The 27431-nt window shown below is 40.2% G+C and overlaps 1 protein-coding gene and 1 pseudogene across 33 annotated transcripts in view; both read right to left on the bottom strand.

The window, feature by feature from the left end:
- The window catches only part of DST (dystonin), a 307103-nt gene that overhangs the window by 54039 nt on the left and 225633 nt on the right, over window positions 1–27431 (bottom strand). For 26 of the 33 annotated variants that reach the window (XM_071806938.1, XM_071806945.1, XM_071806942.1 and 23 more), the window contains 11 exons: window positions 26506–27001; window positions 24243–25717; window positions 12157–12318; window positions 10884–11054; window positions 9612–9778; window positions 7306–7465; window positions 6727–7053; window positions 6476–6560; window positions 5112–5353; window positions 3889–4095; window positions 147–266 (listed from right to left, as the gene is read on the bottom strand). In XM_071806938.1, coding sequence (XP_071663039.1) covers window positions 147–266; window positions 3889–4095; window positions 5112–5353; window positions 6476–6560; window positions 6727–7053; window positions 7306–7465; window positions 9612–9778; window positions 10884–11054; window positions 12157–12318; window positions 24243–25717; window positions 26506–27001 — 3612 coding nt within the window. The remainder of the gene's footprint in view (window positions 1–146; window positions 267–3888; window positions 4096–5111; window positions 5354–6475; window positions 6561–6726; window positions 7054–7305; window positions 7466–9611; window positions 9779–10883; window positions 11055–12156; window positions 12319–24242; window positions 25718–26505; window positions 27002–27431) is intronic. The other 7 variants (XM_071806947.1, XM_071806950.1, XM_071806948.1 and 4 more) reach the window with 1 other exon arrangement.
- Window positions 18649–21046, bottom strand: LOC136100105 (inositol polyphosphate 5-phosphatase OCRL pseudogene; annotated as a pseudogene).

Genomic DNA, 27431 nt, shown 5'->3' with positions numbered 1-27431 from the left:
AACAAAAAACAAAAAACACACAAACCAGAGTGCATGGAGCATAAACTATTTTTGAAACTGAAAATTAAATAATGCCAGTACATTTTCTAGATGGAGAGCGTGGCGGCCAATAATTAACATGACAGTTGGAAATGCATTTCTTTTACCTTTTGAACTTGTAGCTGAGTTGTGGTCTGGTCTTGCTCAAGCCTAATATCACCCAGAGACATTAGTTTCTTTTCTGTTTCTGCAATCCAGGCAAATTCAGCATCAGCTGCCTGATCAAACTAAATGAGGGAGACATTAATTAGTTCAGCGCTTCTACAGACATGAAATTAGAATGACTGTTTCAAAAATTGTAAAGAAGATGAAAAAGTATATTTTGAACTGTTAAAAAGACAGCGGCTCACTTTCCATATGAGGTTTTTAAACAAATTAAATACAAAGCCCAAAAGGGTTCTGAGGATTGTAATACAAACAGCTTAATAAATAAAGCGTGACAAAGCAACAGAAGCAAATATATTTTTCCAAAGCCTACAGTTCTCTAACTGACGCAAGAAAACAAAAAGGGTTATAATTTCAAAATTCTAACTAGACTGTTTATTTTCATTTTATTGTTCTTTCACGTGTCTTCTCCATATCTATGTTTATTATTACTGTCAGTGTTGCAATTATCCCATGAAACAGTTGTTTGATCTTATCCTTTTAATCTTAAGAGTTGTTTTGGTATTAAATGATAAAGGTAAAACAATCACAATTCAATGAAGTCAGCGGAAGAACTTCACTGAATTCAAAGAATACAAAACTTCACCCAAAACTAGACCTTGATTTAACGCAACATTTCTTTGGGGCATTTGGGCGCAGCCAGTCCTTTTCCTAAAAGATTAACGTTTGACTACCATTACTCAACACTTAAATGTTTCAAAAATTACCTCAAACCACTAAAGTGATGAGAGGATTTAAAGCATGTGTTTTTTACTAATTTGCAAAGGAAAGTATGAGATTCTGAAAATTACTACGTGGGGATCTAATACTAATCTAATAAATGGCATGTATCTTAGCACACACACACTGCAGTACTCAACAGGAACAGCTTCGAGCCTAAGCCATAGAGAAATATTACATGGGAAGATAAGTTGCACAAAATAGTCATTGTAGAAACTACTAAGAACTTATTTATTTATTTTAAACTCTGACCTCTGCTGCAATTAGCTGAACACTAATATGGCTCTGAGATATTGTGATAGTCTATCAAGACGTTTTAGGCCAGAACCTGCTACTTGTGTTGTTGATAACTACACTTTCCTCAGAAATCTCTTTCTGACCACACTCAGTCCCTCTTTTCTTTTACATCTGTTGTCCTGTGCCTCTGTGGCTGTAGAGCACAGCAGCCTTGCTCCTGTAACGTAGCTAGAGTTCACTTTAGACACTAAATCAGTCTTGTCTTAGTGGTTAATCATGAGTCATACAAAAACAAAAGAAGCAGTTCTGAGATTTCATTCTTTATGAGTCAATCTTTTTCAGCCTTTATAATCCATTTGTTACATGAAAGAGAACACAAACATTCTTTTTCACTGTATGTCACTTCTCATTTAAAGTAACAGAAGGTAAGTTTTGTCCTAAATATTGTGACTTCCTAATAGAAAGGTATGTTCTGAAACAATTAGTACGGTAAACATTACCACGAAGTACATGCACCAGTGGTAGTTAAATCCTGGCATTAGAAACTGCAGCTCACAACCACGCTCTTCAGAGCCCAGCTATTTATGGTCCAAATCAAGGAAATGAATGTGGTGATTTCAAATGTGTCAGATGTACAACTCAACTGCAATGTGCCTTCCTGACACCTAATACGCATGGGTATTTAAGTAATATTGAGCAAATATTTAACGGAAATAACAAAATCAAGGCATAGCAGTGAAACTTCTAAAACTTCTAGGTTACATAGCATCAAGGAAAGACAGGCCTCTCAACTCCATTTCCTGAAGGTACAGGATTTCCAACCTGTGCTGTTCAAATATAACATTAAGAAATAAAAAGCACAAAATTGGTACTCTCTGCATGGAAATTTTGAAGTGTTTTCTTCCCACGATGCACGACAGTTATTCATGAACTCTAAGCGTCACTTGAGCCACCATAAAATCACCTGTTTCACCAAGCACAGTGCATTGTGGTACTTTTTCTTCGAAACTGGAGCAACTGACTTCTGAATATGCTGACACTGTGATTTGCTCCATGAATGCTTTTTAAAGCACTCTGTGGCTTCTTTGGAGTGAAGAACAAGTAAGCCAAATGTAGAATATGACCTGTTTCTTTGTAGCACCCCCTGCACTAGAGGAAGACACCGACCAATGCCTTCACTGTTGAGAAACAAAGACTACAACGTGTAGCTGAATTTAAGGTAATTCTATCCATCTGGGAGCATTTTGCCCAGGTTGAGCAAAACAGGATGTTGCATTAGTCTATTAAGCCTTCCAGCTTCCGTTCACAACACGAACCAATATGCTTACCTGTTCAGATAGCTTATGGCATTGGTCACCCTGGCCCAGTAACCTCCAGCACAAACACCACACTACTCCCATGGAACCCCCACATTCTTCTTGGCTTTATCCTCCACTCACAACTTTTTAGTAGTACAGGCACTTAAACAATTGCCACAGCATAAACTTACAGAGCACTAGCTTCTCCAAAAAATGTTCTTTATTTTGCATGGTCTTTCTCTGAGATAAATGGAAATTAGTTTATCCTTCACTTGAAGTGTATTAAGCCACTTGATAATTTATCACAACATACAGAGTACAGGAGTATATTGCAGTGATGTGAGTTGGGCTGAAGTGGAGGTTAGGGGTACGTCCTCTTGACATCAGTTAGTGGAGCAGCAGCTCTGGACCTTTCATGCCTGGACTGGAATCTGCTAAACTTGTGCTAGGGGATGCAACATACTTGCATAATTCAGAAAAGTTGAAGGAGAGCCAACATACACTCTCTTATCTCAACTTATCACTCACCAAAAAAAACACACCCTTCATTTTTGGGGATTTGGTTAATGACATGAGATAATATTCACAGCAAACTCCTTAAAAGTTAAACATGGAGTTATTTTTAACCTTGGTTATAAGGAGATCTGAGTTACTGCCAGCCTCTTTTGGTCAGCTTTCAACAAACTTTGAAAATGTCACACATGCTTTCTCCTTGTCCAGTTACAACTGTTTATGGGAATGATTAGCAGAAACCGAAATCTCCACCAATATTTTTATGCCTGAACTGTAGGCAGACACTGGAAAATTTTGTCTCCACAATGCATTTTTAAGCAAGGAGCTTAAATATGGGACTAATTAATGATGAAGTTAGAGTGCCAGTTCTCAAAGACTACCCCTATATATACATCTGTGCATGTCCAGAATACTCCACGTTTTAAATTACTCAGTTTTTGAGTCCCAAGAAGAAAAGTAGTGTGGGTATTAATAAAAGCAATTGTTATTTAAAACCTCCACCACAGCCTGAGCAAGATGATTCAGCTTTTAATCGTGTAAAGTACGGAGGAGCTATACCACCAGCTGATGCTAAAAGGTGTAGCAAGGGGGCAGGGGATCTGGAACATATTTGACAATGTGATCTGCAAAAGACACAGACCATTCAGTTCTTACTTAAGCAAACTCCCACTTAGGGAGCCACAGGATAGTTACAGCAATTTTAACTACAAGACTGATGTTTGTGTCAACCAAAAAGCAGACAACTACAACACACAGATCAGCTGAGTTCTGGCATTCATATCTTAACAGTGGAGTCCCATTCTACTCAGCCTTTTGTTGCACAGGCACAGCAAGTGTTTGGTAACATTATTAAAGGACATCTTTTGTCCAGGTACAAGTTAGACACTGTTTCTGCCCCAAGAGCAGTTTTCAGTACCTGCTGGGATCTCAGGATGGCAGCATCAATCTCATCCACCTTCTGAGCAATCCTGTCACTCACTAATCTGTATCGTTCGTTGTCCTCCGTTATCATCTTGTCAAGCCCCTCTCTGGCCCTCCATGGCACCAGCTCCAGGAAGGCACTGCCAACTTCGTTCAGAGTGTCCAGCAAACCTTTATTGTTCTTTGCTTCTTTTTTCAGCTCCTGAAAAAAGCCATTGAAAGTAAACACGCGAGCATGAGTTGAAAACACACAGCTTGCACATTTCTTTTTCTTTTTCAATTACCCTGTGAGTCAAGAACTGAAGTGTTTTCCATACAAACCAAATGGATAAATTAGCACACTTAATTTCAGCTCAGTTGCATTAGCTCTTTGATACTATAAGTTGTTTGACAGAAAAGTGGGTGATTCTTGATAAGAATTTTCTACATAATATATCTCAAATGTATTTCTCCAGTCAGTATGGCAGTTTGAAATTCTTTGTAATTTTGTAAGAGCTGGTAATACTTCATGAAGCAATCAAAGAAAATGAAACTAACAGATAATCTTTGCAATCTGCAACTGCACAAGGGACTAATTCACCAGCAAGTGAAATCAGGCACACAATAAAGAATATATGACGAATCCAAGTGACTTCTTACATGAGCACTGGCTGGATTAAATTCCAATCAAATCATCACACAATACTTCAGAAATGAGTTTTTACTTGTACAGAAACCCCCACCCCTGTTTCATTTCTTTTTGTATACATCAGAAATTTAATGGAAAGAGGGGGTTTTTAAGCTCCCCCAAAACACGGTCTGCACCATCCAGTTTCTACTGCAATTTTTCTTTCGAAATAAAGAATGTTAAATGAGATTAGTAATATGTATTATAAATGCTGACTCTTCGTACACTTTACAGGATTTTATCCATGTCACAGCTAAAGAACCAAAATAACTTTGTTTGACAATCTAAGAGTTTTCCCAGGATTAGGTAGCTGCTTAAATAAAAACGAAATGTTGTGCTTCTCTTGTGCTAAAAATAAACCTCAGCCCAATTTCATAAGTGAATTTAACAGATGACTCTGGAAAGTGAGTTTGATTCTTAACTACTGTTACATTTAGTCAAACGATCTGATGTCAAAATTAGTTATCCACAAAACATCTCCATGCCAAACAAAAGTTAACACAAACCCTACATGAATCATACAGCAATAATTCACAGGTTCTAAAACATACTTTTTGTCTTTCTTGTACTTGGCTTAACTCTTCACCCGTTGGTAACTGAGTTTCATAGGACAGTAACTCCACCTCCACTTCATCAAGCCATTTGCAGAGCTGCTCGTGAGTTGGGTGCAGTTGACCTGCAAGCTGCAGAGCCTGCTCTAAGGTCTTGGATACATCAGAACACAATTTTGTAATGTCTTTGTATCTTGCTTTAATGCCTTCCAGTTTATCTTGAATTATTACAACTTCATCACCTAAAATATCAGAGGAATGTTATTTCCTGTGATCACAAATATTTACAACCAAAAAAAACCCCGAATCCCAACCCCCACCTATTAAAGAAATCTCAATATTTATTTATAAAACAACCCAAACAAGCTGACAGGGTCAATCCTCAACTGTTGTAAATTATCCTTCCATCACCAAAGTCCACAGAGCTCCAAAGTTTACCTCAGCTCAGGATCTGTCCTTCTGTCTTTCTTCTACTTTACTGAACTATTAGAAAGGACTTAGATCCAATATTTAACACAAACATTCTCTAAAAAAAATTCCACCCTTATATTCACAACACTTATTTTACAATCTAAAAAGAACAATTCTAGAAGGGTTATTGAAAATGTGAAAAAAAAAGTCAATAAAACACTAACTAGATTTTCAACTACAGCAATATTTGGCATCACTCTACACCCTCTTTACTATCCGTTTAAAACACAACTCAAAAGGCTAAAATAAAAGCAACCTACTGAAATTTATCAGCGTATACTCAGATGTCATTACAGACTACGCCTAATGTCCAAGTTTGGAACAGAAAAGGATAATACTCCCTGCCCCCAACCATATGTGTGTCTTAAAGAGTTCAAGAACTTTACAAGTACTGGAAAATCCGGACAAATGTTGATCTACAGAACAGACACGTTGTGTACAACTGGAATGCAACTTTTCCCACAGCGTTAGCTCCAGTGGCCGATGCTTTTCTCTCACAGTAAAAGGTAGCCTGATCTCTCGCTCATCTGTGGATGCCTGCAGGGAATTGACTGCGTCCACTGCCAAACAGGCCTCCATTATGAGTAATGGCCAGAGCTTGCTATTAGGAATGGAATGCAGGTTCACTAAAATAATTTTCCACTAAAAATAATAAAGGATTCAAGGGCCAAATTCTCTCCAGGCAAAAAAAGACTTTTTCTCACTTACATTAACAGTAAAATTGGCACAAACACATAACCTATCTTGACCTCAAACCTTTATTAAAATAAACTACGACTGCTTTAACCAGCAAATATGGACTGATATTTACAAGTTCCACTTTAATTTGCTCATAAGCACTCAAAATACAAGAAAAAAATCCTGATGAATCATAGTTTTATATAAGCTCTCACCTGTTGTTTGCTTCAGAAGCTCTAAACCATTTTGTATAGCCAAATCAACATTTTGTTTTCTAAGAAGAATCTCTTCCTGAAGATCCTAAGAGAAAAGGCCACTTGTGTTAGCAGACATAGAAATTACATTATTTTTATTTGGAACTATTGCCATTCTTAACAAACTTTATTAATGTAAAATAAATGACGTATGGAAATATAAATCAAACTTAAAAATGAATTAAATAATAAATGAACAGAAATGAAAATACCAGTAGTTCAGAGTGCTGTTTCTCAAGCAGTTCTGTGTTGCAATCTTGGACTGACAATTTGCTCAGTTTATTATGGACTTCATTCAGCCAGTTCATCAGTTCAACTTCATCCTCCCCAAAAATCTGAGCATTGCTGTAAGCTTGCTGGAGAAGTTCAGACCTGCTGTTGCTCTTCTCTTGAATCTCAATGTATCGCGCCTGAGAAGAATCTAGCTTTTCCTGCACCATATCTTTATCTTCCCTGGAGCTCATAGTCTTTAGAGTCTGACCAGTGCTAATGGCCTGATGTAAACTCTTACTGTGAGCTAGGACATCATCTTCTAGGGCCTACAGTTTTTTTAAATAATGAAGAATAATGGAAAAGAAAATCAGAAAAACATAAAAGAAACATAAGTGGAACTCAACAAAAACAGAACAAAAAAGGACATGTAGCCAACACAAATACATAAAATTCAAACTACAGAAAAAGAATGCAGTATGGTAAACCATAGGTACACCACAACAGCTTTGCCAGTTGTGTTGTACTTTACGGAGCATCTACAAAGAATGACACAAGCAAGCGTGTGGGTTGTATCTTACTTTATGCTGAGAAATTTGCTGCTCCAGTTTGGAGGCCTGTGTTCCAATGGGTTCTGCATTTGCAAGCCTCTTCTCTGTGGCGGTCAGCCACTCCACCAGTGGCTCCAGAGCTTCATGAAACTGCTGCGCTACCACTGAGATGCCTTCCAATTGACGGTTCCTAACACCACACCAAGAGAAAGGTTATTTTTGTGATGAAGCAAGTGTGAAATAGTAAAAAAAAAAAAAAAAAAAAAAAAAAAAAATCCTTGAATACTTTGCAAAAAAAAGAAATAATTCAGTAGGAACCAGTCATCAAATGAAATAGAAATGTATCTATGCTACTCAACCACAATCAAGGTAAAAATACTTTTAAAACCTCCAAAGTTGTCTGAAAGTCTTTTAGCCAATATGCAAGTCTTGCAAATAATAATAATATTACCTTATTCATACACTTCTTGCTGAAAGCATCCTAGCACTCAATTCAGCAAAACATTCTTTTCTACCCAATTTGTATCGTTCTCAATTTTCTAGCTGTCTTTAAGTATAAAGTTACATTCCCTTGATTATTATACATGTTTTAAAGTTGGGCAAAGGCTTTATTGAACCAGAACATGTCGTCATGCTTCCTCAGCATTGTAAAATATCTTTAAACATTTGCTCAATGATGTGAACAGAACTCCTTGGCTGTACTTTTGCATATCTTGTTCTGGATAAAAGCTCTCAATGAAGTTAGTGAGACAATGTTAATAAAGCACAGAGACTTGACCTCCAAAATAAAAAAGCAGTATATGAAACATTTCTGTTTCAGATTATTACATTTCACGGAAGACTCTTGATTACAGCAACCACTGCTGAACAAACATCACTCAAGCAGACTTTTAAGAGAGATTTGCCCTACATGAAAAACATCACAATATTGTCTCTCAAGTGGGGATCTAATTCCAGATAAAAGCTATGTTTATACGTGATTCCTAAGGCCTATAAACAAGGTAGACTTGAGACAGCCACAGAACACTCAGTGAAGCACTCTGCATAGATTTCAAAATCATCCTCAAATCTCTTCATTTCTAGAGACTGCCCAAGGAAAAATGGAGGAAAGATTGCAGCTAATAGATGGCCTGGGAAAAGCTGCAATTTGATTTTTAATTAAATATCACCAGACTGGGAGAATAATATTAAATTAAACATGACATCAACATTTACCCCAGGTAATGAGTCAGATTTCTTCAATTAAGGAAAAAAAAAATAAAAAAAAGGAAATAATTGGCTATTAATGGTTGACTCTAATGAAATAATTGTATTATCAGTATGAGGTAACAAAAGAGGTTCTGAGTAAAGGAACTAGAGAGAGGCTACCAGAAGGACTAAGAGACAAAAGAGGTGAGTTCAACGCTACCCTAAGCTCTCAAATCTCAACATGTGCATTCACTCTTAATTGCAAAGCTTTGCTGTTCACTTAAATTCCTTTTCTTCAACTTTCCAAGTACTTTCCTGCTCTCAATAACATGTCTTTTTCAGGCCACCTCTTGAGCACACTCTTCTCTCTACTCTGAACAAGGCCATCCTTTTCCAAATCCCCACCTAGAAAACACATTCAGCCACCCTTTCAACACAGGTTTCTTCAAAGACACTTTACAGTTCATAACTTTCCAAGTATTTTATACCTCGACAACAACTCACAAATCTATGTGTGTGTATACACAGATACTGTGTGCATGTTTTTTGTTTTGTTTTTTAATTGGAACTTGAATTGGACCGCATTGCCTTTAAGAGACAGCGTTTTCTCTGTTGCTAGAGTATATCTACAAGCTTGGAGGGTCCTTTTTCTTCTTGAGAATCAACAGAGCTCAGCACCTTGCATAAGTACATCAGCAAATGACCGTATGAGGATGTCCAAGTTGTAGAAACAATTATATGGACAATGCCGAATAGCAAAAGAGAAGAGCTGAATGCCCCCTCATTATTATTAGTTAAGTGTAAAATTTGCACTTGATTCTATGCAAAACAGGTTCATACATCAAGAAACTTGCATTCTAATGCACTAACAGAGATAAAATATTCAGAAGATACATATACAATTAATCCTAGCAGATTGTAGCATCTTAGCCTAAACTTTAAAAAAAATTTTTGGTCTGTTCAAATCACTTCTCTCCACTTTTGCTTCAGAGGACTATTACATTAACATCAAGGCATGATAATGTAATGTTATAACAAGAATGACAGTAATTACAAGATTTCACACTACAGAGTTCCACATGCTGCTTTCAATAATCTATCACATGCTACATCTACACTTTTCAAAACTATGAAAGGATTTCAAATACCTTGTTTCAGCTTTACTGAGCAATGCATCCCACCGACTATCCAGGAAACTCAACTGTTTCAAGATTTTCACTCTATCGGCAGGTTCTGCTGACTCTGCAATTTTCTCCCCTTCACGTTTGATTACCTCAACAGTAGGCTTGCGGTCATCCAGCAGCCTCTGGAGAAGCTACAGAGAAAGCAACCAGGCATTAGGTTATTAATAAACATTGTAATAACACAAGTGTAAAAACACAAGGAGCTAGACTTCTTGAAAAACCTGTTAAAGCAAAAAGAAGTAAAAAGTAGTACCTATATTGTGATGAAAGTGTGAATAATGCTAATCAAAAAGAGAAACACACAACAACCCCTCCCCCCAACACATGCTCATTTTATTTGCTCAAGTGTTTTGCTATGGACAGCAGTCTCACCACACCCAACCAGCCATTCTGATATTTATAGACAAAGGAAAATAGATGTAAAAACCCTTGTATAATCGACTAATCACTTGTTTGAGATACAACTGAGTTCACTGACCTAGTCCAGTAAATTAACTTCTCCATGAAGAATAAAACACGCCACTGTCTAAAATCCTCCCTTCCTCCATTCTCTGATTGCCTTTGGTAACATTAACATTTTGTCTCTGCAGATATCCCAACATGACAACCTGTACTGACCATAACCTTATATTAAATCTCTGGGTGGCAGTGGGTCACACAGTCTAACTGCATGGAGCGTGTGTTTCATGAGCTACATTATGGTTCTTTCTTCTATAATCATTATGAAAATTTGCAAAAGTTGTCAACACTGATAGCACTTCTACATTAGCACAGGTCATTTCCCAACAGCATTCCAACTAATTACCAACAACAATAACATTACAATTAGGATCAAGAGCCAAGTATTTAAATCCATAATCTACAATTCAATTTACTTTGGAATTATTACAATGAAAATTTACTAGTTTTCATCTTCTACTTTCCAAAGGGTCAAACACTGTTTTTATGCTTTCTCTTTTTCCAATGGACCTCTAAAAATTCTTTCCAAATAGTGTTAATAATTCTACCAGAGCTCAGATTGCACAGTGTCACTCTTTGTCTTATGTCCCAGAAGACGAGCATCTCTGCCAATCCTGGACACATTCGTGAATATCGAACAGATGACTGCTTTAAACACCTCAGCACACTTCAATGTAATATAATAAACTTGAACAGATTTTATGCTTTGTCAAAGACAGGGAAATTATTCTCATTGATCCAGTGGAAAGAGAGATTTTCTGAATGCATTTCACTTACTTTCTGTTCTTGTATTTGGGCTTTCACAACTTTGAATTCAGCAGATGGTGGTTTCTGATTAGCCACAAGGTCTTCTGTATCAATGAGCCAGCTAAGCAGAGATTCGAGGGCATCCTGAAACCTCCCACAGTGAAGGAGGGCTTCCTGCAGCTGTGCAGCACGCTGGGCAACCTGGAAACAAGTACAGTATTGGACTGTGCTCACCTTTTTATTTCTGTGAAATAAGTAGCCAAAAACTGTAGAACATCTGGCAATATCACTAACAAGTACTCTCATTTTCACAGCTATTCATAACGGCTCTATGGCACAATTTAGCATTAACCTCTTGGGGCTACAGATATGCAATGACGAGGTTGACTGCCAGTAAATCAGACTGCTCTAGTAGTCCTTTGCAAGAGATACTCCTGTTATATAGAGCTGCAGCATTACGAAACATACTGACAGGACATGTATGTTTCAGGGAGTCTTTGTTTTCCTTATAGAAAGACCAAGCCAGAAACCCAAAGCAGCAACTCTCAATAAGAAGCAATAATCCCTTCAAAGGAAAAAAGAAATAGGAAAGAAGAAGGCCAACAGGTGAACCACAGGTGTCTATGGTTCTGCTGCGTCACTCCTTCAGTAAGACAGACCAGGGAAAAATGAGCACTGGTTTTACTTCCCACCCTTGCCATCTTCCAACAGCACCTACTGCTGGAAGAGAACTCTTCAAAAGCGAAGAAAAACATCTATGGCAGTGGTATCTTCCAACGTCTCAAGCAACACAATTCTTAAGGGGCTATAAAAGACATGTGCCACCAGTCACACAAATCTGGACTGCATCACTGCCCTGTGCAGGTACAACAGTGTTCATGAATGAACACAACAGAGTGAAAAAATGTGTGAAGACTGAAGAAGAACTACTTGAAAGTGGGTGGCTACAAATGACATAACTACTTTTCCCATGAATGCGTCACAATTTCAACCTCTTTTATTGGGTTATCCGAATTCCCTGATCTGCTCAAGCAGGAAGGAGCACATACTCCTAGAGGAGTCTTTCTTAAGTAAAATCCAGGACAGACCTACAGAAAGTTTGACAAAACCTCATAAATCATAGTAATACCTCTGGTTAAAACTGATATAAATCTTATCCTCAGAATTACCAAAGTGATTGTGTAAAGTAATATAACTCATATTCTTAGTGAATGTTTAATTTCCTGTATTTTGAAAGACGTCAGCAAGCCAATAATCAAAAAGCAGAGCACAACAAAAGCAGAATAGTATACAAAATAATAACCTTCTTATTAAGAGTCTTCCATCGGGTGTTGACATCTTCAAGGTCGTGTTCAAGGTTTTCTGTGTTGGTACTTTTAGCAGCACTTTGAATAAGGCCTTGACCCAACCAATTTACCTCCTGTTGTTTCACCTGAAGAGGTTCAATTTCTTCTTTCTGGAATACCTGCAGTTGAAATACAAGACACTAATGAAACATTTTATTTTCTGACATAAAATGCATTTAGTGGTTCCACCACAGCAAACAACAAGCTGAAAATTGGTCTCTAGAAGAAAGGAAACCACTCTTCATCAAAACCTCCCTAAAAAAAAAATATCTGAACAGAATAGACTCAATCTAAATTCAATACATGACAGAGGGAAAACTACATACATTTCTGTGAGTAGTTTTAGACAGGAAGGAAAAGGAGAGAGAGAGAGAGAAGGGGGGGAATTTTTGAGGGAAAAAAAAAAAGAAAAAAAGAAAAAAATAAAGAATTTCCAATAGAGGAAGAATCTCAAGACTGGGGAAACTTATCCGTTTACTTATCTATCTGCAAAATCTAACAAAAACTGGCACAGAAGGATTGTTAAGCTTCATCAAATAAACAAGCATACACACACCAAGAGAGACAACGGGGCATTTTTTTTCCAAATTAGGATAAAAGCAAAAGTTTTAAGTTAAAGAAGCAGTGAAGGAAGAGATATTTTAAGGTAGTTTTTAGGAGAATATAATGGTAGCAAGCAAGGAGGAGGCACTACAGATGCTGCTGAAACAGTATCCCAGCAAACGCCCAGGAGAATGGGTTTTCATTCAGAGGGATATTCTTGCAAATTGCCAGGGCTTTGACAGTACCCAAACAGCAGTTTGAGCAGTTTTCTGTTTGCTTTATTTTACTCTTTCAGGTATTTAAGCTTTTCAGAGCCAGATTATTACCATTAGCAACAGCAATGTAAATTTCCATTTGTATTCAACTGCATTAGGCTGCACTGACACCAATGTCAATGAGATCAGAAAATGGCCCGAAGCCCCTGAATTAATTACACAGGCCAGCGAAAAATAACCAATGAATAAACAATGCTAAAGAATGCTCAACTTTTGACCCTAAATCCTTCTATTTCTATAGCAGCATTCAGCTATTCAAAGAAACCTTTCTCAGCACCCCGGAAAGCCCAGATGACTTGGAACACACCAGCGCCTCCTCCTTTACACCAAACACAGTGTGGAAAGTGAGCACTCGGACAGCCGAGGAGCTCAGGTGGCTGAGCACACTTCCACCAGCTTGACAAGTCAATCTAGAAGCTAGAGCAACTGCACCAAACACGAGGGGTAAAACAAATTAAGTACCCTTAAGAATTGTGTTCCTAAGGATAAAGAAACCTGGAAACTATAGGACTAAAAAAAGAGTTGCACTGAAAGAGTGCAATCAGCTGGCTGCTCCCAGAAAAAGGAAAACACTTGTGTTTTTCTTGACTGTAGGGTAGGGAGGAGGCAGAATAATATTTCCACACAGAATCAATAACAAACTCTTCTTTTATGTTCCATAAAGCCTCAACTTTTGAGAGCAACGTCCTACCACAGGGAGGACTGATCTCCATAATCTGCCCTTTAAAAGAGTGTGCATACTTTGCAGAGAGAAGCTTAAAGTAAATTACAATTATTGCTGAGGCCAAAGTTTACCAGAACAACTTAGCAACAAAGCTTGAAGTATCTCAGATTTCAACCAGAGTGGGAAGAAAAAAAATTACAGACCCGACACAAACACCCTTTCCTTATTACAAAGCTTCGCTTTTTACTCTCTTACCTCATCCACCACACGCAAAGCACTGCAAGATCCTGTGCTTGTAAAATACTACTGTAACGTCAGATTAGCCTTCTGGCACACAAACGCAAAAGGCAGCTTTCAGAAGAGGCGGTGAGCCTTTAATCTGCCTGCTTTGGAAACCACAATGATCTGATTTTGCTGCTTATACCTTGATGAGCAAGGCTACACGGGCTGCAGCTGCCCTTGAATGGCGCTGCCTGTGACCGCATTGCCTGCAAACACCCAGCACCATGCGGGTGCACGGGGGAGACGCTCCAGTCGGGAGTAACAGGCACCAGCTGGGCAACACAGAACCCTGCCCTGCACAGCTGGAAGTGATCAGACCTCTCAGAATTTGCCCCCCGCCCCCCCATTTTCTGAACTGACCATCTCACCTATTTTGGACAACCCACATGTGCAAATGACACTGATTACTGCAGCAGCTGAATTAATAAAAAAATGACATTTTTGCAACCGCAGCTTTAAACAAATACCTTTAAAGCTGTGTTACAATTATTTACCAAATCTATAGATTTTTTTTTTTTAGTTACCTTGTTAGACAATAGGCCATTGCAGACTGTATCCAAGGTTTCTTGGATGCCAGTAGTCCAGATATTGCCTCTACTTCTCCCCGGGACAGCTTTTGGACAGTTTACAGTACTATCTAGCTCAAGCTGTTCAACAGAAATTGTTATTTCATTTGAGCCTGTACATGCTATGCTGGATTCCTCTGTATCAGATAAAATCTCATATTTTGCTAAATCCAAGTCACTAGCATTTACAGCAACATTTGCATAATAAACATCTATGTGATGTGCATCATGCACATAATCCTCCTCTACTGCTGTAACTCGTGTTTGAACTTTTTCATGAACTTCATATACATTTTCCACTTCATTTTTGTCGAGGGAAATACTTCTTTCATCACTTTGAAGAGGATCTTCATGTGACAGAGTTTTCTCTTTGAAACCTTCTAAGTGAGAGTATTTCCCACCCATCTCTTCCTTATCACTCTCACATGTCTGTACATTACTTTGTTTTACTTTTCCAGAGGGTAAAATGTCATGCAAAGTCAATCTGCAGCTTTCTTTGACAGGGACACTACTGCTTGCAAGCAGTGGGGTTTGCTGCTCTCTGCAAATCGCTGGGAAATAGGATCTGAACTGACCTACTGCATGGATATCTTCTGCAGAAGATAAACTTTGTACTTGAGCTTGCTCCCCTGCTAACAGTGTGTCCTGTTTTTCTTCCCTTTCTGCTGGAGGGCTGCATAAACCAGAATCATCTTCTTCCGAGGTAAGAGAATTGGTACCCCATTTGCATTTGCCTGATCTAGCTGTATCTGACATATCAGCAGTTTCATTAAAGGAGGATTCACTTTTATTCGTGTAATCCGAAAAGTTGGGCGGAACAAACATTCTCCATGATCGCCTATGCTCTTTCTTTTCTGTGTGAGACTTTGCTTTGGGTAACCCAGCTGTCCGAATTATATCACTGTTCAGTTTCAGAGCATCAAAGATCATTTTTTCATCTAACTTGTTAGCTTCACGGCTTCGGAGCTCAAAAACACTGGAAGAAGTAAGGGCACCATTGGAGCACAAAGTGCTGATGTCCAGCGTTCTGTGACTGTAGGGTAAGGTCCGGTCTGTGAAGTGCCTCGAGGAGAGGCTGCCCTTGGAGCCTGAATCGATCTGTTCATTCAGCCGCACAGTGTCATAGATGGATCTCTGGGGAACGTAGCAGTCCTCAATATTTAGATCTTCATCTTCTTCCCCTTTGCCAACACAAGGAGGATTCTGTCGTAGACAGTCTGGCCTGCTAAGTGGCTTCCCCATCCTGAAAGTATTTGCACAAGTACACCACTATACCTCTGTTTTCATGGATATAGGAGAAACATTCAAAAAACACCAGTACTCCGAAGAATTACAGTAAACTTGCCGTTAGCATAAGAGGCATAGATACAAAATACACATCATAACTTATGAGGTGGCTAAGGTCATTCATAATCAGTGCGTCGGTTTAAATGCAGCTTTACCTGGATGTGAGGTTTCCCCCCTCCCCAGAATACAAAGTGCTTCAGTAAGAAAATAACAAAAGTCTTCCAATGTCACAGAAAAACAAAGTATAGCAAAACCCAGCAATGGCTCGAGTATTTCCAACACTCCACAGAAGGCTTAATTTATTTTTTCGGGTCAGAATCTTTCTTTGAAATCTCCCAAATAAGCCCTCCAAATGAACAAGCACTACAGAAGGCAGGACATTATCTTCTGTAGGTGACGGCTTAACTGTAATCCATTTAACTCGTTTGCAGAGTCCCATCTCCTTTATAAATAAAACATGGTGTGGCAGCTTAAAAAGATGGAATCCACAGTGGCTGTGTAAGGTCCAGACCAAGGCACAGAGAAACTCTTGGGGTGAGGGAAATAAGTTAGATCCAGAACAGCAAAAATAATAAACCAGCCCTTTACTTTTTTGGCAGTAGCTATAAATAACCTTGATCCGAAACGCAGCTTATCCTCCTCTTGCACCAGGCTTGTCCGTGGTGCCTCCACAAGTTCCACAGCAAAACATCCCTTTCGAGCAGCCAAACCAACGCGTCCTTCGAGCAGACACTCGGAAAACGAACGTTTTAGACCGATTCTACCAATACCATTCCGGAGAGCTGTGTAAGGCAACTGCAGAGCAGAGCGAGCGCGGCGCGTCCCCCCAAAGGCACGGCAGGTTTACATTCAGCAGGTCCCGACTACAAGCCGCGGTCCGTGGGCTGCCCTCCCTCCTTCCTCCTCTTTTCTGAAGCGCAGCTGCGAGGAAGGAGGCGAGGGCGGGAGGAAACCCCTCAGGGAGCGCCGGCGCGCACCGCCCGCCCAGCCCGCCCCGCTCCCCCGCGGGCCGGCGCTGCCCTCCCAGCGCCGAGCTGTGAGGAACGCCCCGCTTCGCTCTTCAGGCAACATCTGCTGCCGGCCCACCCGCTCCCGCAGCGCCGCTCTGGGGGCTCCCCCGCTGCCTCCTCGTCTCCTCAGCGCTCGCCGCGCCCTCAATGCTGGCGTAGGGTTGTGCCGGTGCAGTGCGGCGGGCGGGAGGCGACACGCTGGGCAGCCGGCAAAGCGGGAGCGCGGCGGGGCGCTGCCCCGGGGTCGACACTGCCCGAGCGAGAGGGCAGGCAGGGCGGGCCCGGTGAGGTGAGGCCACAGCGCTCCCGCCGGCGCTTTCCTGAGAGAAACTCTGGTCAGGACACGCATTGCTTTTAACCACCGCCCGCACCCAGCACCCCGTCTGGTAAAGCCCTCATTTAAATGGACGCTTCCACACAAAAGTTAAATTGAAAGTATATCTGCGTATTGTTTTTAAAATCCCCCAAACTCAGCTTTAGTGACATGTGAAGAAAGTGAGCCCAATTTTGATTCTCTCTCGGTTCTTACCTTCTGGCTCTGAGGCAATGGCTTACTGAGGAACACAGCAGCACCCAGACACCCCCTCCCACTGAAACAAGCATTAAAAGTATTGATATTTGGAAAACTTTTTTTACGGGACTTAGACTTAACGACAGAAGCAAGCTAACAGGACAAAGATTCAGGTTTTGGACATTTGCATCTTTTAAATACTGTTCAGCATTTTGCACCTACACTTCTAGTTTATCCTCATGTAGGTGAAGGGGTGGGAGACTCAGAGGTACCTCACCAACACTATGGAGAAACTGTCCTGACCAAGCTGCAGCTGCACCACAGAAACCATACACTGAATGACCAGAGACCTGCACTGCTTGCATGACAGCAGCCATCAGTCACAGTGACAATTCAGACCTCAGTATAAGGACAGCATATAGCAATTAGTGCTAAAACTTAACACAGAGCAGTAACTACCATCAGCTTGAGCTTTCTGAGTTAAGCAACAAGCAAGATACACTGTATGCAAGAAATACACCACACTTCTTGTTTAGTGATTTACTTGATATGCAGTCAGCTACATATCACAGAATCATAAAATGTCCTGAGTTGGCAAGGACCCACAAGGAACATTCAGTCCAACTTCATATAATGATCCTTCCACAGGTTCACCTAAGGATACCTTGTTATGACTTTTACTTCCTCTAGACAGTCAAGTTCGACCCTCTTCTTGACACTCCAGCAGGGCCAAGGCCAACCCACCAGGGTCGATCTGAGGACCTCACTAAACCATCCAAACACTAGTAGTGAGGGGTGATGTGTACAAAGGGCAGGGACTTTACACAAGCTTATGACCCAAGCTTACTGGGAATTCCTCATTCACAGGGAAAAACTGCAATCCCAGACGCCCATCCCTAATGGGGTTCAATGGGACAGAGGAGGGCAGGCACAAGCTGAGCCACTCAATGTAGGATGCGTGCAGCCCTGGACATCCAGGGCATCACAGACCTGTTATTGCTCAGTCTCAGGTAGCTGAACGCTGCTTGCCCTCTAAGAAGTTGGGGTCACGTAACTAGTTCACATGCCAGAGTCTCATTTGTTACTGGAATTAACCAGAGAAATCACTCCACCAACTAAGAATGGCCACGTGCCACCACCCCAAAAAAGAAGGGAACACATCCCTTCCAACTGTACACACAGCACTTCTGGAGCTGTCAGAGGCCCAGCATCAGTGTAAGGCTGGCAGCACAAGCCTCAGCTTTGGCATGCAGGCAGGAGTCATTCCTCATCCCCAGCAAGCAGGAGGCTGTAGAGGAAGATGATGGCATGCTAGTGGTCCTGCTGAGTCTGCCGTGCCATCAGGTTGGGTGGAAGGCACAGGAGGAGGCTGGAGAACTAAGTGGCAATCATGGCGACACTGGTATTGTTGTCTTCTGAGTATTTGAGTAGCACTCAGAGGAATTATATTAGGTACTGAAACATGCTGCAATGGCAATGAGGCAGCTGAAATATCACCTGGCAGCACAGCCAGCTGTTGTGCAACCAGGTGAAGCACCACTGATAGAGTTTGTAGCAGATCACTGGGTCTGGCAGGGCCTTGAGGAAGATGAGCAAGACTTCAGCCACACAGTAGTTACTGCCCAGGATCATCCTGGGGATACTGGTGTTCAGGCAGGCAATTATTTCTCCAACTCTTCTTGCATGCTTGGAGCCTGGAACAGGTCCTCCTGGTGGCATGCATGCTTGAAGAAGTGGTTCACCAAGAGCAAGATCTCCTTTGGCACCTGCAGTGGCATCCCACTTGCATCCTCACTGTCCAGGGAACCCATCTGCAGAACTGATTTCTCCTTTTCTAAGATGCTTTCTTCTCCCAGGTCAATGAGTTTGGTGACTGGAACTTCTCAGATCGGTCATCTCATTTGGCATAAGGCCTCCAGGAATGTGCCAAAGCAGCTGGGCAGGTAGGTCCCACTGATAGTAAGGAAATAGTCCTTCCCTTCGTCCAAGTGAAGTACAGGAATATCCTCAATTGTATCCTCACCAGAGTTCAGAAGGGTTACTGAGTCCTTACTAACATACCTGTTCGGGGAGATCTCTATGCTCTCATCTGGCTCCAAGTAACCTTCACAAAACTCGGTCTGAAGCCATGGCTTACAGTAGTGGCTTACCACTGAGCTTTGCGATGGAGAAGTGGCAGGTGACCTGCTCCTGATCTCGAACTTCTGCTTCTGCAGCTGACAGAAATTCACATTCCCAAACTCAAATTCTCTCCTGCTTAGCTCCAGTGAAGGAAGGAAGTCATTCTCCATTCTGTCCACCATACAAACAACATCTTCAAACAATTTTAGATGCTTCTGCTCATCCACAACCTTTACCCTGATGTGGAAAAGTGCACTGACTGGCTTTTGGTCACTAGTCTTCAGGTTCATATGGCTACAATATTTATATGTGGGGGTGAATTTAATCTCTTGGTGAAACCTGCAAATGCTTTCTTATGAGTGCGCTGAATATTCAGCTGGTCATGTCAGCAATTTCTGAAGCTCATTCTTACTGATAAGATTTTTCACTTCACTGGCATCAGGGAGACAAAGCCTGTAGTTCAAGTCTCCTAGCCAGGTGATCACGTTTCATGATGTTAAGCTGAGGTAGACTGTCATCAGGGGTTACAAAACTAATCTGAGCACAGATATCCTTATAATCCTGGTTTCGCCACTTGAAGTCCTCCACGTGAGTGACAAGGTGCGAACTGACAATGCAGAAAGTTGTGTTGTGGAACACGAACCCCATGGCCATGCCACCCTTGTTGCCCTTCTTCCCCATAATTCCTGTGCCCACAGACTTTGTAATGATCTCTCCAATATTGCGCAGCTGATCCTTCCTAGCCAATATTAGCAACATCATCCCAACTAGATGGGCCATTTGCTGTTTCTTATACTAAGCCTGAGGGTGCAGGGATCTCTCCATAGCAGCCAACCATTCTTGCTCCTTTACAGAATCAAAGTACTAAATACTTTAGCATCAAAATATTAAAGTCAGGCAACACAAATTCTCTTTTCCTTTTCTCTGGTGAGCAGCCATAACATTAAAATTAGGCCAAACAGACACTCACCTCTGGATTCTATAGCTGAGAACACATACTATAATGGTAAAGAAGTGAAAAGCATTTTTTGGGATACTGTCACCTGTGGTTATTCTCACCCAAAACACCCACAAACAGATCCTTACTGAATTCAAACAGTGCCGCACCATTTTGTAGAGAACGCTTAACTGAAATTGGTCTGTATTTGTTCAACAGCAAAATGATTTTTATTATCATTTTAAACATATTTAGCATTTTTCACTGAATCTATTGAAGATTTTCATATGACGCATCTGTCACTTTCAAATACAATACTTGGAAAAAAAAAAGTTTGAACACTTGCTTATTTTACCTTTGCTTTTCTACACTTTAGTTTCTTACTGAGCACAAAGAGAAACCTCGGATGATTCTTTCAACATTATCTGCATTCGAGTGAAAATCGGAGGACAGACACCCACTACACAACTAACATAAGCCAATTAAAATCTTAGTTCAAGCTCATTGGCAGCAACGCTCAGGCTAACTAAAAATTCCTATAAAGTCCAATTAGAAGGCAACCACTAATGACTACATCTACTTTTGTTCCAAAAATAAAAGCAAAAATCAAATGAACCATACATGTGCTGATGAAATCTGTAACAGTGCCATGTTGGTTTTACTAGGAATGATGCCTTTTAATGGCAGTATAAAGAATTGTGCAAAGGTTTCCAGAAGTAAAATAATTGAAGTTCTGGGGTTTTTCTTTCTCGCTTTCAGAGAGAACCTAGCTGCAAATACTGCTCCTACCATGAACATCCCAGCGCTGTGTGGCTATCCAAAACCAGAGTGTTCAGTTCAGCCCATTTGCACAATTCTTTTGTGTTCCGCTTTTGGTGGTGGACTCTGTGTACCTCAACAGACCTAATTCACTGAAATTTCCTTTTATACCAATCTTCACATTAGGTACAGACTTTGGGGAAAACTGTCTAACAAAGCTGAGTTAATTAGTAATTGATTTTGTGTGTTTTATATTAATTAAGACAAATTCATCATTTGATCATACTTCCTGGAGTACTTTGTGAAGCAAGAGTCACGGTTCTACTTTCAAATGAACTCCACTGGAGATTTTAATTTACAGAAAGCAAGCTTTATATCTGCATTGTAAATAGATACAGTTTAACCCTGACAATGAACACTTTCAATTTAACACTCTATACTGACTGGAATAAGTAGATTACAAAACAAGAATATAAATAAACAAGTTTGTATATGTATATATAGAGATAAAAAAATACAACTCAGAGCCTGTTTTTTTTTTTTTAAATAACTACGCATTTTAATGTCATGCCAAAAAGACGCATAAAGCTCTAACTCTTTGTACATAAAAATTGGTCAAACCACAAAAACCACTTCTGGCCCATTACAGGAGATCCTTCCCTGAAGACAGTGAAGATTTCATGTGAATACATCTATCTACCAAAGAAAAACTCTTTTGCTTTACTTTTGAGGAACACAGGCTGATCGCACTTGACCACAGAAGTCAAAGCCATAAGGAGGTGACCTGTGGTTTTGTGGCCACAGCCACATTTTCAGGTTGTGTGTGTTTGCGTACTCGCACAAACATGTGAGCAAACACACCATGAGTGGAGAAGGATCTGGGGGAGCCAATCTCCCCACAGTTTGCTGCCACAGGTAAAACTGCTCTCTGGAAGAGCAGAGAGTACGAACAGGTACATTTCCTACTGTAATTTTGCCATGCCCCAGTAGCACTCACAACAAGTATCAGGAGAGCAATCATTGATCCTGATACTCCTGCTATCAGTATCTCTTTGTGACCTACCACCCTCACCTTGTAAAATTTCCTATTCTGGTCTTCCTATTTCCTTCCTTTGGAGGCTCCCCACCCTGCTGCTTTATTCCTGCATTTGCTCTTCACTTACTTAAACAATCCCTTCACCTTTTCATAATTTTTCACCTCATGTTTAATGGTATTGTGTTTTCACTCATAAGCAAAAGCATGGCCTGAAATAGTTGCTTCAAGCAAACATACTTGTAAGCTTACAAACATCTAACATAAATACAATCCTGGAGTAGGCTTCTGGATATAGACATCGTACAATCACTGTTCTCCTTTACACCTCTGCAGGTTTTTTGGTCCTTTGACTCTTTGGCTGTAGGGACACTCTCCCCACAGATCTGCACAGACCAGGGAAGGCTCTCGTTCCAAAATTGTGCAGCTGGTATGTCTTGTCCAATGCCCTGATGAAGCACAATACTGGGGCAATGCACAGGGAACTCAATTCTCCTGTCTGCTCATCAGGCTATTTCCCTCCAAAAGTGTTGTTCTTTGTAGCCATAAATAAATGAATAAATGCACATATATAGCAACAAAGACTTAAAGCTGCATCTAATGTTTGAAAATGCAAGAAATGTGGCAAAATCAGAGATCACAAATGGGCTACAACTGAAATCCTGTACAGTCAGCATAAGCAAGAGCAATTCCAGCAGAAGCTTTTGCTATTTTCCAATATCCAAAGTGTTTTTCTAACCATATACAAAGAAAAGCCATTTGTTTCTCTTTTAAATTGAGATAGACTTGTTAGGACAGACTGGCCTACAATTTTAATCCTCTCAGTCTAATGGAATCTCCTCATAATGTAACTATTTGTTCAATATTTTTGTCTCTATTTATGCATTCTGAAAGATCATCAAAACTCACAGTCACTTGCATCCAAAATTCCCACATTAAAGTTTTCGAGTTTAGTTTCCCTTTCTAATATAGTTTAGTTTAAACAAGCAAAATGCACCCTCTGTTGGGCCAAGCCTGTAATGACGTTTTTCCAAGGTCATTTTTTTTAGTAACATGGTTCATCAAATCCTGTTACGGAGGTTTATTTTTATGACTAACTGCAAACTAATGTACAAGTCATACAAACATTTGAATCAAAATTAGACTGAAATGAAACCAAAGCAGCACAGAATATTCAGTGTTACTACGGAGCCATTAGAAGATTTATGATCTTTTTCAAACATTGCTTACATCTGTAGGATTTATACATATTTCCAGTGAGCATTGGAAATTCATTTATTGTAACCTAAACCAAGCAAATATCTGTATTTGATTTCAACACTAAAGCACAATTAACACTCGCTATCACTGTAATGCATTTTTTTTTTGAGCTGGACAAGGATTGCTAACTGGCATATTAAAAAAGCTACGCACAGAAGCTCCAAAGTGTGTTTTGGATAAGGATGATGCAGATATATTCCCAATATTAAAGGCAGCTTATTTTACCTGGTTTCTTCTTCCCACGATGTTTCTAGGTAAGGGTGGGATTCAGTGAGGTAAAACTGGCCAGTGTATTAGAACAGAAAACAGCAAAAGGTAAGGTCTTAAACCTACATATGCTGAAGCCCATACCCACGTGAAAAAAAACTAAACTACTCAGATCAGCAAAGTGAACACAGGCCAGTATGTGAACACTGGAGTCTAAAATTCACACTGCAGTGAAGGAGAAAGTTTGTGTAACAGATGGACACAGAGATAATAGACAGTTCTCAAAACCAGAAAAGGCAGAGGGATCGCATAAGGAAATGAGATGGTGAAGAGGGAACTGGGTGCAGTAATTGTAAGCAGGGATGCAAAGTTACTCATGTCTGCCAAGCTGCAGCCAAGGAAAACTCCTCTGGAGCACGAGACAATATTCCATTTAAAACAGATAAAAAGCACACAGGTAGAATGGACTGCCGTGAAGCAAGACTCCTCCAAGGTCAGCAATTCATTAATGAACCCCTTTCACAACGGTATTTAATAAAATTGAAGTGTGGTAAAATACTTTATGTAGTAAGAAAGAACTCTTCCTACCTTGAATGTATCCAGCTGCTGATTAATAGTCTCTGTTTCCATTCCAACAGGACCTTGTGACTCTTCATGTTCTTCAGCTCTCCCAAGCAGACTGGAAAATGCTTTCAGCTTACTGTAAAACTCCTCAACACGGCTAGTAGTACTCTCCACTTGATCTTCCCTGGCTTTTGCTCTGTCTAGTAGCTTGTTGCACTGTTTGTTTAAAGCTTCCAAGTCTCTTTTTATACCAACAAGATCAGGAGAAGCTTCAGCTTCTGTGGCTAGCATCATTTTACAGTTTTTATTAGCATTTTCATTATTCATAATAAGATCCTCCAGCTTTTTCAGGAAACATTTAATGTCCTCTCTCTGTGACTGCAGTACCTTGAGATCTCTCCCCACTGGAGCCATGCTATCAAGTTCATCATCGAACTCTGCAAACTGAGAGAACATCTCTCGGATGCTGTTTTGGAAATGCCCGATTCCCTGAAGTTTTGTCTCTAAGAAGGAGCATCTATCTTCAACCTGCTGGTTCACTGCAGTGTATTCTTGCTCCAAAGATTCAGCTTGGATCAAAAGGTCAGAAACACCTGCTGAATCAGAAGCCTCTACCACCAGATCTTGGGCAAGCTTTTTTGCTAAATCAACATGAGGCTTTAAAGCCTGCAAGGCTTTCTGCTGGGCCTGCATCATTGTCAGGTGTTTGCTACTGAATGACTGAGGTCCAAGTGAGTCATGAGCTTCCAGATGCTCTTTGGTACTTTTAAGCTGTTTTTCAGTTTCCCTGGTTGATTCCTGAAACTCTTTCAGCCTTTGTGCTGTATTTTCCAAGCACTCTCTCTTCTTATGTAGCTGTTCTGTAACCACATTCACTTTCTGATTCAGCACCTTAGTTTCTTCTTGAACTATTTCTTTATCTGTTTGACTTGCACTGAGCAAACTTTCAGCAGTATTATTTAATAGCTCCACTATCCCATGGTGCTTATCCAGGTCCTTCTGCCAGGCCCTCACCTGAACAATAGAATTCTCTATTTCAACAGGGTTTACGCCAACTTTTAATTCACACAGGTTGCTTTGACACTTCTCTATCCACGGCTGCAGGTTTTCTACATGCTGTTTGTATTTGAGGGCTTTCTCCAGACAATCTGTTAATCTATCTTGCCTTTCTTTTACCTGATTATTCATTTCATCCCAGTTACTTCTGAGTGTGGCAATTTGGGATTGTAGCGCTGCTTTGTCAGCTCCCTGAGTCTTCTGTAAGATACTTTCTCCTTCTGCAACAATTCTTTCATATGAACTAATCTGATCAGTCATGGTCTTCTTAAAATCTTTCTGTTCTTCAATTAGTGACTGCAGGACATCAAGTTTGGCTGATACAGGATGAGCCTGGTTCAGCTCTTCTTTCTTTTTGCATAGCCAGGTCTGGAAGTCCTTAGACATTTGCTGGAACTGATGAGAAGTGGCATAGACTGACTGAAGTTGCTGAACATGGTTATCTACAAAACAGAAGACAACACAGAGGCTCATTATCAGAACCTGCTAGTATTCAGTGAAGAAATAATAATATTAATTCTGTGCCTACATGAACCCCATTCAGGCAGATTTTGTGGGTAAAATACACACAGTCGTGTTTCATGATATTATGAAGCATAAATACAGGGAATATTAAGTAGTCTAGCATAGCAGTGTCTAACTCATGACGTGCATACAATATGTGTTCTTCAGGAGATCCTTTGAAGTTTCTGGTGACCAGAGGAAACAAAAAAGCTAAAACTGAGGCTGTTAGGGCAAAGAAAGTATGATATTGCTTGCAATGTATTACTTGCTCAGTTCTGTTTTTCACAGGGTAATGGAAGGCTGCAGGCTACCACCCCCCTTCTGTCACAGGCAGTTTTATACTATTACCGCTGCATTTTATCAAGCCATTAACTGGTGCTTGCCTAAAAATTACAATTTTGGGTTACACTCTGCACCTACATAGTTAGGTAGCTCAATGAACAGCATCCTCTTTTGGTATTCTAATTCAGTGAAGAGGCACCTGAAGCAGCCCTGCTATTATGCTTCAAATTGTCTCCCAAACTGTTTGCTAGAGATCCTAAGTATTGTTTTTACCTTTTCAAGGTATGGGGACTCCCTTAAATTCTAATGCACAACTGCGTGGGGGTTGGACTGGATAGAGAGCTGGCATGAGGCTCGGCTCACTCAACATGTCTATAAAGGCAAATGACACTACCATGCTTTACTTTATGCCTTAGCTACTATTTTTCTTTAAATAAATACTAACCTGATTTCTGCTCAATATCCTTAAACAATTTTAAGATGCCATCTAACTGTCTTGTAAGTTCTGCTTTCAAATACTCTTCTTCAACCAGTGCTGACAGTTCTTCACAAAGAGCTTGAGCTGCATTTATGTTCTTCATTTCCTGTTCTATTTCCTCCTTCATTTCTCGAGCAATTTCCAGTTGTTGTTTCACAGCATCAGGTTGTGTACTCACAGCCAGGCTGCTGCTTAGTTTACTATCCAAGGCACTTAATTTATCAGACAGACTTCTGAGCAGACTTTGATACTCTGTGCTTTTTACAATGGCTTGGTCAATTCGGTCACATCTGTTCCTCAGCTGGCCAGTTAGACTGTCCCATTTTTGTGCCACGGCTGCCAGTTGCTCTTTTACAATTTCATGGGAGGGCAGATGTTCACCAGGTCTCTTCAAAATCCCCTCACCAGCCATAGTTAACTGCTCGTATTGTGGCTTTCTAGTGTCAAACTCTTGGAGCAGAATCTAGACAGAAAGAACATTTTAAAAGGCATTTACCACATGGAAAAAAAAAAAAAAAGCAAAGTGCTTCTGACAAAAATCATGTAGAATTTGTGGTAGTTGAGTTCTCTTATTGAGTAATCAATCTCAGAGTTTAAAAGCCAGTGAAATAATTGCGTCTTCTACCCTTCTAAACTGTGCTGTTTTCAACTGTTTACATCAAAGAACAAGAAGAAATTAGGTTAATTTACACATCATCTAATGGAAATTCAATCAGCAGATACAAACAAACACTGGATCCTGTTAATACTACAGTAATTAAGTAACCATAGCAAGTAAAATAATCACTGTTTAGTTTCAAGCAATGTCTTCTTTCCTAGACAGTTTCAATAAGTATCTTAAGATCGAACTTCAAAGAAGGTATATTCTGACATAATATTGCAATGTATTATTA

Source organism: Patagioenas fasciata, chromosome 3 (genome assembly GCF_037038585.1).
Source record: "Patagioenas fasciata isolate bPatFas1 chromosome 3, bPatFas1.hap1, whole genome shotgun sequence".
Lineage (NCBI taxonomy): Eukaryota > Metazoa > Chordata > Aves > Columbiformes > Columbidae > Patagioenas > Patagioenas fasciata.
The sequence above is the reverse complement of the archived record's forward strand: the minus strand, read 5'-3'. Positions and strand labels throughout refer to the sequence as shown.